The following is a 19,339-nucleotide window of genomic DNA, read 5'->3' as shown; positions in this document are numbered from 1 at the left end:
ACGGATCTCAATTTATATATAGGGCATGTCAGTTTGTGTCGGGTAAGGTGGACAATTATCTGGTGTTCTGTCATTTGAAATAGCGGATGTGATACTTTTATCGTGTGTTCCGCCATTTCAAATGGCGGATGTCACTTTTTTTGATCCGCCACTTTGACTGGCGGTTCACGTTTCCAAATGTAGCTGCCCCTATATGTAAAAAAGACATCCGCCATTTGAAATGGCAAGTGTCGTCTTGACATCTGCCATGTGAACAGTACCTGTACTACCAGGTTTGACCTTTGATGATTGACAAGTCCAATGTCTCATTTTTTTTATATTTATTAATATACGTTTTCTACTTTTATTTTATTTTTAAAAAGACAATATTTATAAAATAATATAAATAATGTTAAAAGTTTTATAATTCATAAATATCTAAAGATCTCACTTAATACAACATTTAAAATTATATTTGTAACTTTGTTAGTAATTTTATAAATGGTAATAGCATTAGTTGGCTACTCTAGTTGAATGACATGTGGAAGAATGGTTTTGTTTTAATAGTATAATAGGTAGATTAATTTAATAAAAGAACAACAAAATACTCCATTATTCAATACAACAATGCATATTTAAAATTTGGGGTAGAGCACATAATTTAGTACCTTATCCAATGATTGTAAAGCCATGGTGAAGAGGTATGTACCTGCCTCAACACCGAGCGAGGCGGGTCAACCCACAAGATATAGACAAGAGGCTTGAAATCAAGATATTATGAAGGCACAAAGCCAAAACCTATGCGCATGGCGCATATCACATATGCTCAGGCATCACATATGCTCATGCATCACATATGCTCAGGCATCACATATGCTCACGCGTATCACATGCTCACGCACCATATATGCTCACGCATATCACATCTGCGCGTGACGCATCCGCGCGTGACGCATATCACATCTGCGCGTGGCGCATCCGCACGTGGCGCATATCACATGCTTGTGCATATCACATCTGCGCATGAAACATCTGCGCGTGAGAATAAAGAGAAGACCTCGCGCATCCTCAGGATAGGCGCATATCACACATGCACATAATCAACCTCGTCCTTATCCAAATCAGGATAAGGACAACCTTGATTGTGCACGTCAGACAACCTTCCAGAAGGTATCTTTTTAAGGAATAAGAATATGCTGATGTTGACAGCTGCCAATGAAAGGTGGACAACTCAGCAAAACCCATGTGCTACCACGTGATTGCACATGGGTCAGGTAAAATACCTGGGTCAGAGAATAATCAATGAAAAAGCACCAGGTGTCCCAAGGACACGTGGCGCAAAGCAATAGGAGGAGGCCAAAAAGGCCCTAATTGGGTCTGAGCCCAATCATTGGAAACCCTAGCACTATAAATACCACATCAACTCCACAAGGAGAGGTATGCCCTATTACACAGTATTACGCATTATTAAGCAATACATTCCAATTCCTTACTCTCAGATTATTATCTTCTCCTACAAACTCTTATTCTCACACCGGAGGGTTACCCCAAAGAGGACCCCTCTGTCCCTTTCTGAGGGGTAAGTTTACGGTGCTGTTCATTTTGTAGGTGGAAGAATCCAGATTCCAGAGAACCATCGGTGAAATAGCATAATCACACCCGAGGAAAGTTGATCGTCTACCAGTGAGTCGATCCACGTTTCTTCATTGGCGCCATTTCTCAAGTCCCTTCGCCTGAGAAGGAGGATCCTGGGCAAAAGGGGCATCATCTTTCTTCTGTTTCTTACTGGCCCCTGCGCCAGTTTTCCCCTTAGCTCCAACTCGTAGTTCTCGAGCGCGTCTACAATACACGCAACAGAAAGGTTAGCCAAATCTGGTATTATAAAGGCATAAGCATAAGTACAAAGGCTTACCAGGCGCGTCGCTGTCAAAGCGAAATCCCAGATCAACAGGGATGAACATGTCATCCAAGCGATCGGGGAAGCCAACCTCCCCAGCGCCCAGCGCGACGGAGCCACCCTCCATATGCTCATCATAGGCGGCGTGGACATACTCCTTGCTGACTGCACAAAACAAGTCAAATGATATCAGCAAAACGAATTATATTCGCGCAGAAGTAATGCAATGAGTTAACTTACACAAGCCGTCAACTTGGATAACGGGCTCAGTCGCGCTGTCAGCCCACCTCCTGCTCATACCAACCCCCACCAGCGCCTCCTCGCAAATTTTCTTGGCGGGGGATGGTTCGGCAGTCAACTTTTTTACCCAGGCGCCAGTTGGGTTCTTGAAGACACCCACATCCGCAGGCGCAGAAGAGATCGCGCGCATGGTCATGCGGATGGGGATCACACCAGCCCTGATATAGAAAAATCTCTCAGACCAGTCATGAAGGCTCTTGAATGAAACAGTGCAGCACTTGACCTTCTGACTGCGAGGAATGAAGGAGAACCAAGAATCTTGGATCTTTGGCTTATAAAAAAATTGAAAGCGACGAGGGGTGGGCTCCTCGCGATGAGATTTGCACATGAACTCAAAATGAGTCATGCGCACGAGTCCAAACGGATGGACTTGGGATATGTGAATCCCATAAAACCTAAGCAGCGCACCCACAAACCTTGTCATCGGGAGACGAAGGTTGCAGTGGGTGAAAAAATGGCAATAAAGGGATATATAGCCGGTGGGCGGGTCCGCCGCCGTTTGCCCGGCCGCCGGCAGCATGCAGCCATACTCAGGGAGAAAACCCTGAGAGGCGATAAGGCTGTCAAAATCGGACTGCCTCAGTTTACAGGGGATCTCATCCCACTTCTTCACTGCCTTGGTCTTCCCTACCTCCTCCGATGAGGCCTCAGCAGCCCTCTTCCCCTTGCCGGTCTTCTTCAACGTAGACATTACTAACGATTTCACACGGCGATTGCTGGGGGAGATTGTGTTGTCTGGGCTATCAGACATACAACAGAGTCAGGTACAAGTTGCTTCTGAAGAACGGAAATCTGGAAGATAGGCACTTAATCGGAATAGAAAGAAGGGAAAGCTCTGAATAAACAACAAAGAAGATGAAGGATAAAAAACTCAAAGGGCTTGCTTTTATAGGCCCAGGAGAGAGAAAAATTGGTACTGATCGGACTTCACGCGCCCCCACTAGCAGGTGTAAGCCAACGCGAGCGCGACACGTGTCCCTGACACTGTGTGAGGGGACACGAAAAGAAACGATACAGGGGCTGCCAGAGTTCACGCGCCACCACTCGCAGGTACGGACCAACGCGAGCGCGACACGTGTTCCTGACATTATGTGAGGGGACATGAAAGGCAACTGTAGCACCTCGAGCACACGAAAAGTCTGACACGTCTCCATCACTGACGCATGTCAGCAACAACCAACCACGTACATGGACGATTCGTTTCAACCAAAAGGATAGAATTTCGCGCAACGATGAGTAATAAGAAGAAAAAGACAAAACCCTACTAAAAGAGCAAACTATTAAGTCTAATATCTATCTTACCTTGCTCGCGCGAGACAAGACACACATTAGACTGGGGGGGCTTGAAGAGGTATGTACCCGCCTCAACACCGAGCGAGGCGGGTCAACCCACAAGATATAGACAAGAGGCTTGAAATCAAGATATTATGAAGGCACAAAGCCAAAACCTATGCGCATGGCGCATATCACATATGCTCAGGCATCACATATGCTCAGGCATCACATATGCTCACGCATCACATATGCTCACGCGTATCACATGCTCACGCACCATATATGTTCACGCATATCACATCTGCGCGTGACGCATCCGCGCGTGACTCATATCACATGCTCACGCATATCACATCTGCGCGTGGCGCATCCGCACGTGGCGCATATCACATGCTTGTGCATATCACATCTGCGCATGAAACATCTGCGCATGAGAATAAAGAGAAGACCTCGCGCATCCTCAGGATAGGCGCATATCACACATGCACATAATCAACCTCGTCCTTATCCAAATCAGGATAAGGACAACCTTGATTGTGCACGTCAGACAACCTTCCAGAAGGTATCTTTTTAAGGAATAAGAATATGCTGATGTTGACAGCTGCCAATGAAAGGTGGACAACTCAGCAAAACCCATGTGCTACCACGTGATTGCACATGGGTCAGGTAAAATACCTGGGTCAGAGAATAATCAATGAAAAAGCACCAGGTGTCCCAAGGACACGTGGCGCAAAGCAATAGGAGGAGGCCAAAAAGGCCCTAATTGGGTCTGAGCCCAATCATTGGAAACCCTAGCACTATAAATACCACATCAACTCCACAAGGAGAGGTATGCCCTATTACACAGTATTACGCATTATTAAGCAATACATTCCAATTCCTTACTCTCAGATTATTATCTTCTCCTACAAACTCTTATTCTCACACCGGAGGGTTACCCCAAAGAGGACCCCTCTGTCCCTTTCTGAGGGGTAAGTTTACGGTGCTGTTCATTTTGTAGGTGGAAGAATCCAGATTCCAGAGAACCATCGGTGAAATAGCATAATCACACCCGAGGAAAGTTGATCGTCTACCAGTGAGTCGATCCACGTTTCTTCACATGGTTAAAAAGCAAACCCTACAGGTTAGAGCTGTTTAAGTTGACTGGCTAACCATTGTAAACCAAACCTGTCATAAACCAAACCAAGCTAAACTGGTTAAAATGAACTCAACAGGACAAAACAAAGCTAATTTCAAAGGCCAAAACATACCGGGTCAAAATTTCCAGTGGGAGTAACAGATGGGTAAAACGTAAAATAATGTTTCAAAAAGTATCAAACATGATTAAGTAAAAGTTATAAATTAAAAGTTGCGAGTTACATAGTTATGTTACGGTACGGAATCATTTCGGTAAGGTAGTCAAAGAATGAAAATTGGAACCCAACCCAATAAGATTACCTGGAACCCGAAACATCTGCAACGAGCATCTGTGACGAGTATAGGATCAGGTAATTAATTGCGGTATACAATTTGGTGATATGCTCTTCTACCAACATAATTTTCCTTTTTCTATTTCTTTTAAGTATAAACGGTATATACCATACCGCTTTATATACCTGGTTCTTATCACCCACCCGTCCCAATTCCACGTGTCAATACTCAAATCCCAGACTGATTAATAGTTACTCAGTACTCTACGGGTTTTACCTCTGGGCCTTGTATACCCAAAAAACGATATATAATAAGCTAACGGGTATAACCGATACCCAACCAGGTAATTTCCGCATGATTATCCAACGGGTTTTGGGTCATATGGAACAAGCCCTTATAATCTGGTATGGTTTGGGTTTACCTAAACCCGACCCAATGTCATCCCTAATCCATAAGTACGTATAACGGATATTATAAAATATTAAATTAAGAACCGCACTTCAATTTGTTTTGTAACATTTTGTATAGGATCCACAAACACAAATACATATATTTATATATTAAAGTTCATTAGAAAACAGTATGCTCGTATAATTTATTTATTTCATTGCAATCTTTAACCTTTTCTATTTAAAAACTAAAATGAGTAGAAGGGGAAGACCCTAATTGATTCAATCATCATCATCATCATCATCTCGTTTATTGGATTTTAATAATTCTTATTGAATTGTATTGGCAGATAACAGTTTCTATTTATTTTATTGCCAATACCGGTCCCAAATTTAAAAAAGTTAACCCACAATGTCTGTCGTTAAAAAGGACTTAACGACATTATACTTTTTTCAAATGTCAAACTAATGTTTTACAGCTTTTGATCGGAAGGGTGATACAAGTTGATTGATGTAAAACTTAGCTTGAAACGGTGATTCAAACGACTTGATTTTGTTAATTGTAAGTTCAAACAACCGAATTGAAGCATTGTTTCGTCGTTTTGGATAACCGTCGTTTTGGGGCCAACTTTTTTAAATTTGGGACCGCCAGTAGCGATAAATTAATAAGTAATAACAATTATTATCGGCCAATACCATTTAACGAAGATTATTAAAATCAAATAAATCTTCCAATTAATAAAATATATAATCAGAATATTCTTTTACCAAATCTGCCAAGAATCCACGAGATCAACAAATATGATTGTCGTGTTAATTTATTTAGAAAAACAACACCGGGATCCAAGTGCTTGTAACATATTTAAGTATTTTTTTTTAGCAGATCAAAGTGCTTTAGTAGTAGATCTAGTTAAGTGTTTTCTAACAGATCTGTCAACAATGCACTTGTTATATTCCAATCTTATACAAACTCAAATTCATGAAATTAATAATATTTTATATGAAAGGAGTGTGGATCATTCATCATCATCATCATCATCATCATCATCATCATCATCATCATCATCATCATCATCATCATCATCAGGGTTTTGTACAAACACAATCTATGCAGAAGTAGCAGCAAGCATACATTCATCAAAGTAATTAATAAGTAAGAATATACCTTTGCTTTTACTCGCAACCTCTCTTCAAAATCTCGAATGATTAAAAACTTATCCAACTACAAAGCACAAAGAAATAAAAGACTTTTTTCCATATTTAAGTTCAGGGGATTGTGCACAACAGCCGACAACATTTCACATATTTTATTCTCACTTTTTTTCCCTTTTTTTTTTCAAACGACTATTGTCTCCCTTATTAGCGAATTTCTTATGCACAGCTTGCGGTGCGGCCATATAATGTATGCGTAAACCCTTGGGTAGGCAAAAGTGAAATTGCACTAATTTTGACGTTATTTTACTAATCTCGTGAAAATAACGTTCAAAGTGGCGGAAGGTTAGTCAGGCATCATGTGGTGGCATTGATAGCCGAAAGACAAGTGTACACGCACCAATCAGCTGGTGTCCCGGTGGTTGAGTGTTATGTGTCTTATGTCCAAGGCTTGATGTAAAACTACTATCGAGCTGGGGGTCTCACCGGAAGTAGCCTCTCTATTCCTACGGGGTAAAGGTAAGGCTGTCTACATCTTACCCTCCTCGGACCCTACCATAGTTTTGCTATTGGTGGGATTTACTGAGTACAATGATGATGATGATGATGATTTTAGCGAATTCATTGCCATTGCCTTATTAAGACTACCCGCAATGCAAGGTACCACATTTACTACATGTATTTCAGTCATCAGTGTCACATCAGTTTTTTTACACATCCTTCCCACATGCATTATTTCTCCTCTTTTTTAACTCTAACCCATCATTCCCACGTGCATCTTCTCTCTCTTCCACATCACCATTTGATTTTCTATTTGTGGGGCCCATTAAAACATCATTTGCATGCACTTGGTGAAGTGGATGCTTCCTACATGCATCCATCTCCAATGTAATTCTTCCCACATGCACATTCCACCTCATCACATGCATGCCTTTAAGTGCATGCATCGGAGGTAGTCTAAGTAAAAAGTTTTCGGGTTTGAAGATTAACAGCTTGTTGTGGAATTTGCTGATTACTTCTGATCTTGGATAAAGCAATTATCCTAATCTTGTTTCTTCTTTCTTTAAGACGTCTTTTACTTTGATGGAGAATGTGTATAAGATGATCAACTGGTATTATAGGCATCTATATTTGACATTAAAGAGCTAAGAGGAGTTATAAGTTTTTCGCATTATGCAATTACATCCATCATATAATTTCTATATTTAACTTAGACATTCTATTATCATTTGGTAAATTAAAAGAATGATCTGGAATGTCATACTTAATGTAATGGGTTATAGACCGTGTTACACGCAGTTGAAAATATATATACTCCATGTATATATTTATATATGATATAATACAAGTTCAACCGTCTTTAAAAATCTTAATATCTTACATCTTACAATCTTACAACACTAATAAAAGAAAATATTGGTTACCACATGTCAGTCCCATATTGATTCTTAACTATTTTTTCCCTCCTAAATTCTAATATCCAATCTTCTTAATTATAGATATTTATAGTAATGAAATTAATACTTGATAATTTTAGATCGTTATTTATTTCTAAGAAACAATTAAAAAAAACTGAATATAAAGGGTTTTAAAATTTTATATATCATACACCGATGGAATAAAACAATATTTGGGAACTACTACTAATAGTCAAACACAAAACTTAATTTAATTAATAAAAATCCCGTCTATTGTGTTTAATTATACGTATATATAAAGTAATTAGAATAATTAACTGAGTAGAAATATCCAGAAACAAGAAAAAAGTATATATTCTTTAATTTTTTTTATATTTGCATTCTATTTACAAATACATAAAATACTTTATTATAGAAAAATTTCTAATGTTGTTCTAAAATGAGCTTAAATTTATACTAAAATTAAGAGATTTTTTTGAAACCTACTAATTTCTTTCTTGTCAGTAAATGTACATTATCGTCTATGTAAAAAAAATAAAAAAAAACTCATCAAAATAAAAAAGACAACAAAATTTCCTATAATCATTGGGTTATTTCAATATCATTTTAAAGGAGGAAGAAGATTTGTAACTTAATAATGGAACTAATTTATTAAAGAAAAAATCACATTGATGATGAATTTGATTTTCATAGTTAAATAAGGTGGTGGGAGATTTTGTAGGCTTGCTTAAATTAAATTTGTAAATCAATCAAAATAAATTTATAAATCATGCTTGAAATTTGAGTTCATACTAAAATTATCCACCAATCAATATTAGTTCAATTCAATCAATGATTTCAACCATGATTCAATGCAAATTTTGGATCCAGATACATTACATCCCTACATCTATTTAACACAATCCATATTCATTTGTTTATCTTCACAAATAAGTTAATACAAAAATTTTATGTAAGAGATTTTCTCGAATTTGTAAACTTTAGACTTCTTGTCTATATATTAGATTTATCTTTTACCTTTAATTAATGTTGTTTCTTTCTTTCAAATGAGCAAGATGATTGGGCGTTTTGTAAGGCCCCGTTCCCGGAAGCCCTACTTTGGTGTTGAATTTACTCATAAACACAGTTCTAAAATCAGAGTTAATTAAAAACTTTCGCGGAATAATAAAAACATCAACCATCATATTACAAAACAACAATTCTTGTCTTAACAAAAGTTGAATTGTCTTAAACATAACATCATAATTCATAACATTTCTTCCCCGAGATAGCAGTCTTGCAGTCCCTACCATGTGCCATTCTCAAGCCAGCTCTTTTAACCTATTTACCTGCGTGCATACTAAAAGTCAGCTACGCTGACTGAGTTCTAGTTAAGCAGGTAACATACATTACATTCACATTCTTACACACGAATATATATATATATATATATATATATATATATATATATATATATATATATATATATATATATATATATCCAAAGACACATATTACGTTAGTTCTTACTTTCATTCTTCCGTACATTCACACTTTAACTTACTTTCGTTATTTAATACATACACAACATACGTTTTAAAGAGCTTTTCGCCCTATAACTTCGCAGGTATTGTTAGGGTTTGCAACCCTTTACGCTTCGCAGATATTATTAGGATTTGCAACCCTTTATTCTTCGCAGGTGTTATTAGGGTCTGCAACCCGTTTACTCTTCGCATATATTGTTAGGGTCCGCAACCCTTTGCTCTTGTCACACCCCGACTAGCACAATGCAGAAGCGTAAAACGGGAATGTAAACAGACACCTCTGGTATCAACAACATTGTTTATAAAGAACATTACAAACTAACTTATATTATATTACATTACATTACATTACATTATTCTATCATTGATTTAAAACTAGGTGTTGCAACAAAATACGTTCGTTAAACTATTCTATTCGTACTAATAACCTTGCGTCTATTCACACCGCATCGATCACGTTTAGTAACAGATAGCACAAAATCACGGATTTTCCAACTTCGGTATCACACCTGAAAAGCACATTTAAAATGGGTCAACTACACGAGTTGGTGAGTTTCACGAGTTTCAAGAAAATAGGTATGTATAATCATAAGTCATAATTTGTATATACGCATGTAAGTATATGTGTATGTATTTATATATGTGATGTAATTATGCTAAGCTACAGTGAAGCCTGGACTGTTCGTGTTGCGTGCCTCCATTTCCCACGCTCAATCAACCACTGTGGCTCCCTTCCGCCCACATTATGCCCCAAGTAGCTATGTCTAACACTACATAGTTGGTTTGTATAATTATGGACATGTGCAAACGGGATAATGTCTCTGCAAACCGTGCTGGCCCCGCCTGGGTTTGTCAAACCAATAGTACTATTCACAAGCCACTGGCTCGAAGTTAATCACTGTGTTAGTGGGGACTTTCATGTGTTAACACTTAGATAATTCACATCATCATACGTTTGTAAAACAGTTCAGAAAGTGGGGTCATGAAACTCACTGTTTAGTAGATAATCAGCACTTGTGTCAACTCGTGGTTTGTTCGTTTTGCTATCACTAGTTCCTATAATTAATATTATAATAATATTAATATTTTAATATTATTATAATCTCAATACTAAACTGGGCTGTATAACTAATTTGTGTATAGCTGGAAAGCCCAGAAAGTGTTAATAGGCTTAGGTTGTGATGTTGTTCAGTGTCTAATACTTAAAACCGAACTTGGCTCAGTTTTCCCGTTTTCCCAGCTGGGCCAAGTTGTTCGTTTACGCGTTCAGAAAACAGTTATGGGGAAATAAATTTGGGTAAATGTGTTGGTCGATAAAATGATTAAGTTATAAAGAAAAATCATACATTGGGATCCCGGATTAGCTATGGGATCCGTTTTCGTTTATTTAGTTTGATTTGAGAAGAAACGTGCACAATCTATCCAGATTATCCAGGTTTCTCATAAAAAGTTTGATTTTACTTAATTAATCCAAAAATATGATTTTTGATCACTCTTGGTGTTCTGATATTCCCGCATATTCGTTAATCACGAACTTGCCGGGTTTTATCATAATTGAATTTGTTTAATCTTCAAATTAGTATAATTAATTAACCGTTAATCATTAAATTATAAAAATTTAGTCACTTTTCAAATAAAATATTTAGATTTTTATAAAAATATTTCTGGAATTAATTACTGATTTATTAATTTATAAAAATTCATTTTATTAGCTATATTTGGCCTGAAAATCATCCGTTTATCCCAACGATTTCCAAAAATTCCACAAAAATTCTTGGATCTTCAAATTATATCCCAAAAGCATTTGTGTCGATTCCAGATTGTAACAAGCTTGTTCAATATTCTTTTCGGCCCAAATTCGGCTATAAAAATTCATACGAACGCATATGCACAAAACACACTTAGAATTTTCCAAATGATTCCAAATTTCAAATGTGATCAAAATATACAAAATCTGGGTTCCCCAAAAATTTTCATAATTTTTCAAGCATTTTATCTATTTTTCCCCATTAAACGTCCCAATTCGGTAATAAATTCGCCAAATATTCTCGGATTATCGAAAAATTACCAAATTTGAACAGGGACTCAATGACATGGTCACTGATGTCCCTGAAAAATTTCAAGACCTAAAAATTTGCACATCACAACATTAACCTAAACAGCCCGTAAACGAGTGTTTCGGTATTACCTTAGCGGGTTTGGCTCGTTTTTGCCTTTCTAATCAAGGTTTCAAGCTCTTGTGCTTATTTGCAGGATAGATACATATATCACAAACCAAGAAATTGTTCGTCAACATAACAGCCTTGACTTAGGGTTTCGGCTAGTATACAAAAACAAACTTTTGAACCGTAAAAATGCCGTTTCAACCCTCTAATCCGTGTTTATGGCCAAAAAAACTATCAAACCAGGTTCCTTACCATGTGTATGATCAAAACATGTTTACGGACCATTTTTAGGATTTTTACATAGTTAGGAATGAGTTTTGGCACTCAAACTATGTTTATATGGTATTAAACCTAAATAAACATGTTAAAAATTGATGGATTTATGAACTTACCTAAGTTTTTCTTGGAGTTTTGGCTGGAGATTTGATGAACATCATATTTTCACAAGTTTTGATGTTAAAAATATCTTCACAACTTGTTATATAAAAAAAGAAAACCCTTTGGGGGGGGGGGAGGGTTTCCTCAATTGCGACCGGAAGCCCCTAGCCCCCCCCCCCTTTGGGCTTATTTTGGTCCATGAACTGATTTGACAAGCCCAAATGCTAAAGCCCAGTTCCAAATTTATTTCAGGTTCGGTTTTTGACGCGAAAAACATATCGGGTGCGTTAAATAGTGCGAAACGAGTGTTTTTCGGCTAGTATTGTGTAAATTTATAAAAACATACTATACGTTTATAAAAATCAAAAAATGTTTTCATGGATCGCTTAAAACATTTCAAATAAGTGTTTGGTATGTCTTTTTCGGCTTAACGAATGATATAATGCTTGGTTTGTAACTATCTTTCACGTTTAAAATCTTTGGCGGGTAGTTAAACGAGCATGTTTTCGTTTAACTTGTTTGCTATTGAACTAAGGCCATAATACTAGTATATTAGCTTATATTAAACGTATATCACTTATAGATGGCCCCCCGGATATCTGGGTCATAACCCGACCCGTTCAGTTAATCGTTCGTTTGTTAAGTAAAAAGCGTTTATTTGCTTAATCGATAAATACGTACTGAGGTGTACTTTGTTTTGGCTCAAATGTCACATTCTCCCCCCGTTAGAAAATTTCGTCCCCGAAATTTGATTATTCAACTTTGTCCTTATTTGGAAACAGGTGCGGGTATTTCTTTTTAAACTCGGATTTTCGCTCCAACGTGAATTCGGGTCCCCGTTCTGAATTTCACCGAACTTTGACCAATTTATTAGTGATTTTACGGATTTTGTCGGTGGTTTCTTGAATCAAGTCAGATCGGGTAATTTTGGTATCTCCAACCTCAGTCCAGCACAAGGGTGACCTACATTTCCGACCGTACAGCGCTTCGTATGGTGCCGCTTGAATGCTACTGTGATAGCTATTATTATATGAAAATTCAACTAGTGGAAGATGTTGATCCCATTTCCCACCGAAGTCTAGTACACAAGCGCGAAGCAAATCTTCTAAGGTTTGAATGGTTCTTTCAGATTGACCGTCGGTTTGGGGATGGTAGGCGGTGCTTAGGTCAATTCGGGTTCCCAAGGCTTTTTGTACAGCTTGCCAGAATCGAGAGGTGAAGTGGCTATCACGATCCGAGATAATTGAGACGGGGACACCGTGTGGGGATACGATTTCGTTAATGTAAATGTGAGCAAGTTTTTCGGTTGTGTAAGTGGTATGAATTGGAAGGAAGTGTGCGGATTTGGTTAGTCGATCAACTATCATCCATATTGCATCGTTTCCTCGAGTGGTTTTGGGAAGGTATGTTACAAAATCCATGGTAATTTGTTCCCATTTCCATTGCGGTATTTCTGGTTGGTGCAACATTCCCGAAGGTTTTTGATATTCAGACTTAACCCTCGCACAAGTCAGTCATTTGCCGACATACGTAGCTATATCCTTCTTCATACCGGGCCACCAATAATACTCCTTCAAGTCATTGTAAATCTTATCTGTCCCTGGGTGAATGGAATATTTGGACTTATGGGCTTCGTCCATGATCAAATCCCGCAAATTATTAAGAGTGGGAATCCAAACTTGGTTTTGAAGTATAAAATTTCATCAGGTCTTTCTTCAAAGTTTTGCTCGTTTCCATGTAAATCTTCATTTTCCAAATAATCTTCTTTTAAGGCTTTGTTTTGAGCAATACAGAATTGTTCGATAAGGCTGGTTTGGACAATCATTTCAAGTGCTCGGAACCGTAGTGGTTTGATTCTGTCTTTTCTACTTAAGGCATCTGCTACTATATTAGCCCTGCCCGGATGGTATCGAATCTCACAGTCATAATCGTTCAGCAGTTCTACCCATCTCCTCTGCCTTATGTTTAGTTCTTTCTGGTCAAAAATGTGCTGTAGGCTCTTGTGGTCGGTGTATACTGTACATTTGGTGCCATATAAGTAGTGCCTCCAGATCTTAAGTGCAAAGATAACCGCGCCCAGTTCCAAGTCATGGGTGGTGTAATTCTTCTCGTGCACTTTTAATTGTCGAGAAGCGTATGCTATGACTTTGTTTCTTTGCATAAGTACGCATCCTAAGCCTTTTCTGGATGCGTCACAATAAATTATCAGTTCATCAGTTCCCTCTGGAAGACTTAGTATCGGGGCTTGGCATAACTTCTGCTTCAATAATTGAAAAGTCGCTTCTTGATCTTTTCCCCAAAAATAAGCACGATCTTTTTGAGTCAAAAGGGTTAAAGGTTGGGCTATGCTGGAAAAGTTAGCAATAAAGTGCCGGTAATATCCAGCTAATCCCAAAAATTGGCGGATCTCTTTCGGTGACTTTGGGGCTTGCCAATTTTTAATGGCTTCAATTTTGCTCGGGTCTACATGGATTCCGTGCCGATTAACAACGTGCCCTAAAAATTGTACCTCTTATAGCCAGAATTCACATTTTGACAACTTGGCATACAACTTTTCTTGCCTCAACACCTCCAAGATAGTTCGCAAATGCTGCTCGTGATCTTCCTTGGTTTTTGAATATATCAGAATGTCATCTATAAATACGATAACGAATTCGTCGAGGTACGACTTACAAACTCGATTCATGAGGTCCATGAAAACTGCGGGTGCATTAGTCAGCCCAAAAGGCATAACTAAGAATTCATAGTGACCATAACGAGTTCGAAACGCCGTTTTGGATACATCTTCCTCTTGGATTTTAACTTGATGGTAACCGGATCAGAGATCGATTTTCGAGAAATAGCTTTCCCCTTGAAGTTGGTAGAACAAGTCGTCTATTCGTGGAAGAGGGTATCGGTTTTTGATGGTAACTTAGTTTAATTCCCGGTAATCAATGCACATTCTAAAACTTCCATCTTTCTTTTTCACGAACAATACTGGTGCTCCCCAAGGAGAATAACTGGGATGAATGAAACCCTTATCTAACAACTCCTGTAACTGGTTGGATAATTCTTTCATTTCAGAGGGTGCCAATCGATAAGGTGCCTTAGCAATAGGGGCTGATCCTGGGATTAGGTCAATACGGAATTCAACCTGTCGGTTCGATGGTAATCCAGGTAAATCGTCGGGAAAGACATCGGGGTATTCACGTACAACGGGGATATCTTCAATGTGTTTTTCCTCAGGGTTCTTTATGGTCACGTTTGCCAAAAATGCCATACAACCTTGGCCTAAACATTTCAACACTTTGAGATGTGACACAAGAGCTAATATTGACCCGGACTTCTCTCCCTGTACTATAATCATCTCACCATTCGAAAGGGAATTTTAACTGTCTTGTCACTACACACAGTCTCTGCCTTATACTTGGTTAACCAGTCCATGCCGACAATAACATCAAAACTTCATAACTCTACCGGGAGTAGGTCAATAAGGAATGGGTGGTCATTTAGAATAATGGAACAGTTTTGGACCACTTGGTTGACAGTTATAGAGTTACCGTTAGCGAGTTATATAGTATAGGGATTTGTTAGTTCACTAACTGGCATATTCCCCAGGGATACAAAACTAGTGGAAACGAAACTTCTATCGGCACCCGTGTCAAATAATACAGAAGCATATTGATCAGAAACAACGAATGTACCTGTTACAACGTTCGGGTCTTGTCGTCTTCTCCTGACCCGATAACGAACGCGCGTCCTCTAGGCGCACCAGACGTCGATGCTTGGTTTCGACCGGTGACTGCTCCTCGATTCAGCTGGTGCAGTCCCTTCTAAAGTGCTCCGTGCCCCCACATTCAAAACAAGCACGTCTATTCACTACGGTTGGGTTTTGTTGAGCGGGTTGTTGACGAATTGGTTGCGGTCTTGGTAGTTGGGGACGGCGGGGTTGGGTTGTCTGGGCTGGTCGATTAACAATCTCCATACCGATTCGGCAATTGGGACCACCATTGTGTCTAGTCCTTCCACACCTTTGACATATTATCGATCTACACTCGCCCACATGATGAAAACTACATTTATCACATTTCGGCCAGGGCCCCTTGTACCTATCTCGTTTCACCTCAGAACTGCTCATGACGTAATTTTGTATTGTCGGGCGTGCACGTAAATAGCCCGTAAACGAGTGTTTCAAGACCTAACAATATGCACATCACAACCTTAACCTAAATAGCCCGTAAACGAGTGTTTCGGTATTACCTTAGCGGGTTTGGCTCGTTTTTGCCTTTCTAATCAAGGTTTCAAGCTCTTGTGCTTATATCACAAACCAAGCAATTTTTCATCAACATAACAGCCCTTGACTTAGGGTTTCGGCTAGTATACAAAAACGAACTTTTGAACCGTAAAAATGCCGTTTCAACCCTCTAATCCGTGTTTATGGCCAAAAAAACTATCAAACCAGGTTCCTTACCATGTGTATGATCAAAACATATTTATGGACCATTTTTAGGATTTTTACATGGTTAGGAATGATTTTTGGCAATCAAACTATGTTTATATGGTATTAAACCTAAATAAACATGTTAAAAATTGATGGATTTATGAACTTACCTAAGTTTTTCTTGGAGTTTTGGCTGGAGATTTGATGAACATCATATTTTCACAAGTTTTGATGTTAAAAATATCTTCACAACTTGTTATATAAAAAAAGAAAACCCTTTGAGGGGGGGGGGGGGGGTTCCTCAATTGCGACCGGAAGCCCCTAGCCCCCCCCCCCCTTTAGGCTTATTTTGGTCCATGAACTGATTTTACAAGCCCAAATGCTAAAGCCCAGTTCCAAATTTATTTCGGGTTCGGTTTTTGACGCAAAAAACATATCGGGTGCGTTAAACAGTGCGAAACGAGTGTTTTTCGGCTAGTATTGTGGAAATTTATAAAAACATACTATACGTTTATAAAAATCAAAAAATGTTGACAAGAACACACCGACTTGATTACCCATGAACTGATATTACGGGTTCTGTCAGGACCGTGAATCGGGTGAAACCTAGTTCCCCAAAAAACGAGTGCTTTTTTTGGTCCATGAACTGATATTACAAGCCCAAATGCGAAAACCCAGTTCCCAATTTATTTCGGGTTCTGTCAGGACCGTGAATCGGGTGAAACCTTAGCAAAGGTTGACAAGAACACACTGACTTGATTACCCAAAAGGCCTGTTGAATGTCCCGGCGGAATCAGGACATACAACGAGTGGGAACGAAGGAGTGAAAAACAATAAACACAAAACAATAATAGATAATCAATAAGACCACACTCAGACAAAGATTCACTGTAATAAATGCTTCATTTAATGTAACAGTGTAAGGAATGTCTAGGGTTTCGTGTGTGACGGTGGCGGCGGCTGTACGAGGAATAAAATATTCTTTTGGAATGTTTCTCGTATTGCGTGCGTCGTTATCCGTATTCGTACCCTAAATGGAAACCTAGGATGTCTATTTATAGACCCTTACATTCCTTCTAGAAGTCCTAATCATTACATAATGAAATACAAAATAATACAAGTGTTGAGTCCCCGAGCAAGGCAACAAGCTTGCTCGAGCACACTTCCTATGCTAGGTATGCTCGATGATTGTCCTCGAGCATACTTTACTTAGAATTTCTTCAGTGAAGATATTCTCCTCCAGCAAGCTTCATTCTCCTTGACCAATTCAGGCTTTGCTTGAACTAGTCCATCGAGCAAGCTCATTCTTCTTGATGTCTTCAGTTATCTTATTCAGCAGTCTTTATCATGCTCGGATGAAATTTTCTTGCTCGGGAACTGAACTGTGCTCGAAGTCCTTGCTTTGATCACATGACATCTTCTTATTAAATCCATGCTCGTCATCATGTGCTCGATCATCCTGTGCTCGTAACACTAGGTTAAAACATGTATGATCAAGCTGTTTGCTCGATTGGCAATCCATGCTCGATAGAAGAATACTCTTGCTCGTTGAAGTGTAGCTTTCTCGAAGCTTTAACACTTAGAAGAATTAACCATTTAAGGTTCAGAAAACCTTGCTCGAGGTAGTAAAACCATGCTCGATCGTCTATGCTTGCTCGAAGTCCATACTTAGCCGTTTTCTGAGGAGGTTGAGAAGATTCCAATCATCCTTATCATAAATCCGACCCAACAATCTCCCCCTAGATTGGAACAAGCACAGATGCACCAAAACATACCTGCATAGAGTTACACATGTATCAGATATCAAAAAATATATCATTCAAGAACATATCATTTCATTACATAAGTAGGAATTCTGCCTCTTGGGCATTACATAGTAAATTTTTTTACATCAAGAACACAAGTTAAACTAAAATACAAAGATAAACAGAAACAAAATTAATTATCCGTCAGCTCCATTCTGTTATCTTCTTCCTCTGCTTCTTGTATTAGATCTTTCTTTTAGTCTCTTGACATAGGCAGCCTTCTGTTTAATCATGTCAAGCTCTATGGCATCAGAGGAGTCATATGGAAATTTAGCCTCAATTAAATCTTGAAGGTCCTGCGGATGCATAAATTTAAGATCTTCATCCTGTCTTATCACTGCAATTGGTATGCCAGACTCATTCCTCAATGTGATAGAATCATTGTGTTGATTGTATGTTATGTAAGTGATTCTTCCAAATTGTTATACCGAGGAGTTTGGTTCCAGCATAACTTCTCTCACAGCTAAGCACTCTTTTAATGTCTTTCTTTTCCCGAGTGAGCTGCTTGCTTGAGACTTTCTTTTCTTCATCTCAAAGAGGGATAGTTTAGAGATATGCACCTCATTTATCCTTTTGTTTCTTTTCTCCCTCTCCATTTGGCTTCTTATCTCTCTCTTCCTTTGTTGCAAGAATGGGAATCCCTTTTCTGCTTGTTCTTTTATGAATTTAGAGAGATCATTTCTCTGTTGACCTGATGGCTGACTTCTGATTTGATTGTCATACAGTGTTAATTCAGCCATCCTGGTCAATTGTTCCTTTGTAAAATTTCTCAAGTCATCCCTAAAGATGATGAGATGTTCTTCCATATCTTCAGTAATGACTCTCAAGGTCTTCGATCATTTATCGAAGAAGAGATGTGTGGGCAAATTTTCATTACGTGGTGGTTTAGGCCTCACAACCTCTGACCTTGGAGTCCGGCTTGTGCTTCCTTACTGAGTTCTCTTTTGTGCACCAAACCCTTCTTCCTCATACCATTTCTTCAGTGTTTCATCGGATTGAATGATTAGCCTTCCCATGCTTACTCCTTTCTTGTGCAGTGCACTCATCATTTATGCTCTCACTATATCATCCATCTTTCGTTTTTCTTTTTCTAATTTTTTCTGTGTTTCTAAATATAGCCTCTGTTCTCGATTGTATATGTCTATGAGTTGGTCATGTGGCATGTTGTTGAATTGTTTTTCATTCATACCCTTTTCCATAACAATCTTCTTTAATATCTCTATCCTTT

At 38.6% G+C, this 19,339-nt stretch overlaps 1 protein-coding gene across 1 annotated transcript in view; it reads right to left on the bottom strand.

Moving 5' to 3' along the window:
- LOC143625314 (uncharacterized) overlaps positions 1-18,851 on the bottom strand; it is a 35,243-nt gene extending 16,392 nt beyond the window's left edge. Inside the window, exon 1 of the mRNA XM_077095681.1 lies at positions 18,540-18,851. Within this exon, the coding sequence (XP_076951796.1) occupies positions 18,540-18,851 (312 nt within the window). The remainder of the gene's footprint in view (positions 1-18,539) is intronic.
- Between the last annotated feature and the right edge of the window lie 488 nt (positions 18,852-19,339).

The sequence above is a fragment of the Bidens hawaiensis genome, unplaced genomic scaffold, assembly GCF_021521415.1.
Source record: "Bidens hawaiensis isolate Kalapana, Puna unplaced genomic scaffold, B.hawaiensis_p1.1 tig00004101_1, whole genome shotgun sequence".
In the NCBI taxonomy this organism is placed as follows: domain Eukaryota; kingdom Viridiplantae; phylum Streptophyta; class Magnoliopsida; order Asterales; family Asteraceae; genus Bidens; species Bidens hawaiensis.
The sequence above is the reverse complement of the archived record's forward strand: the minus strand, read 5'-3'. Positions and strand labels throughout refer to the sequence as shown.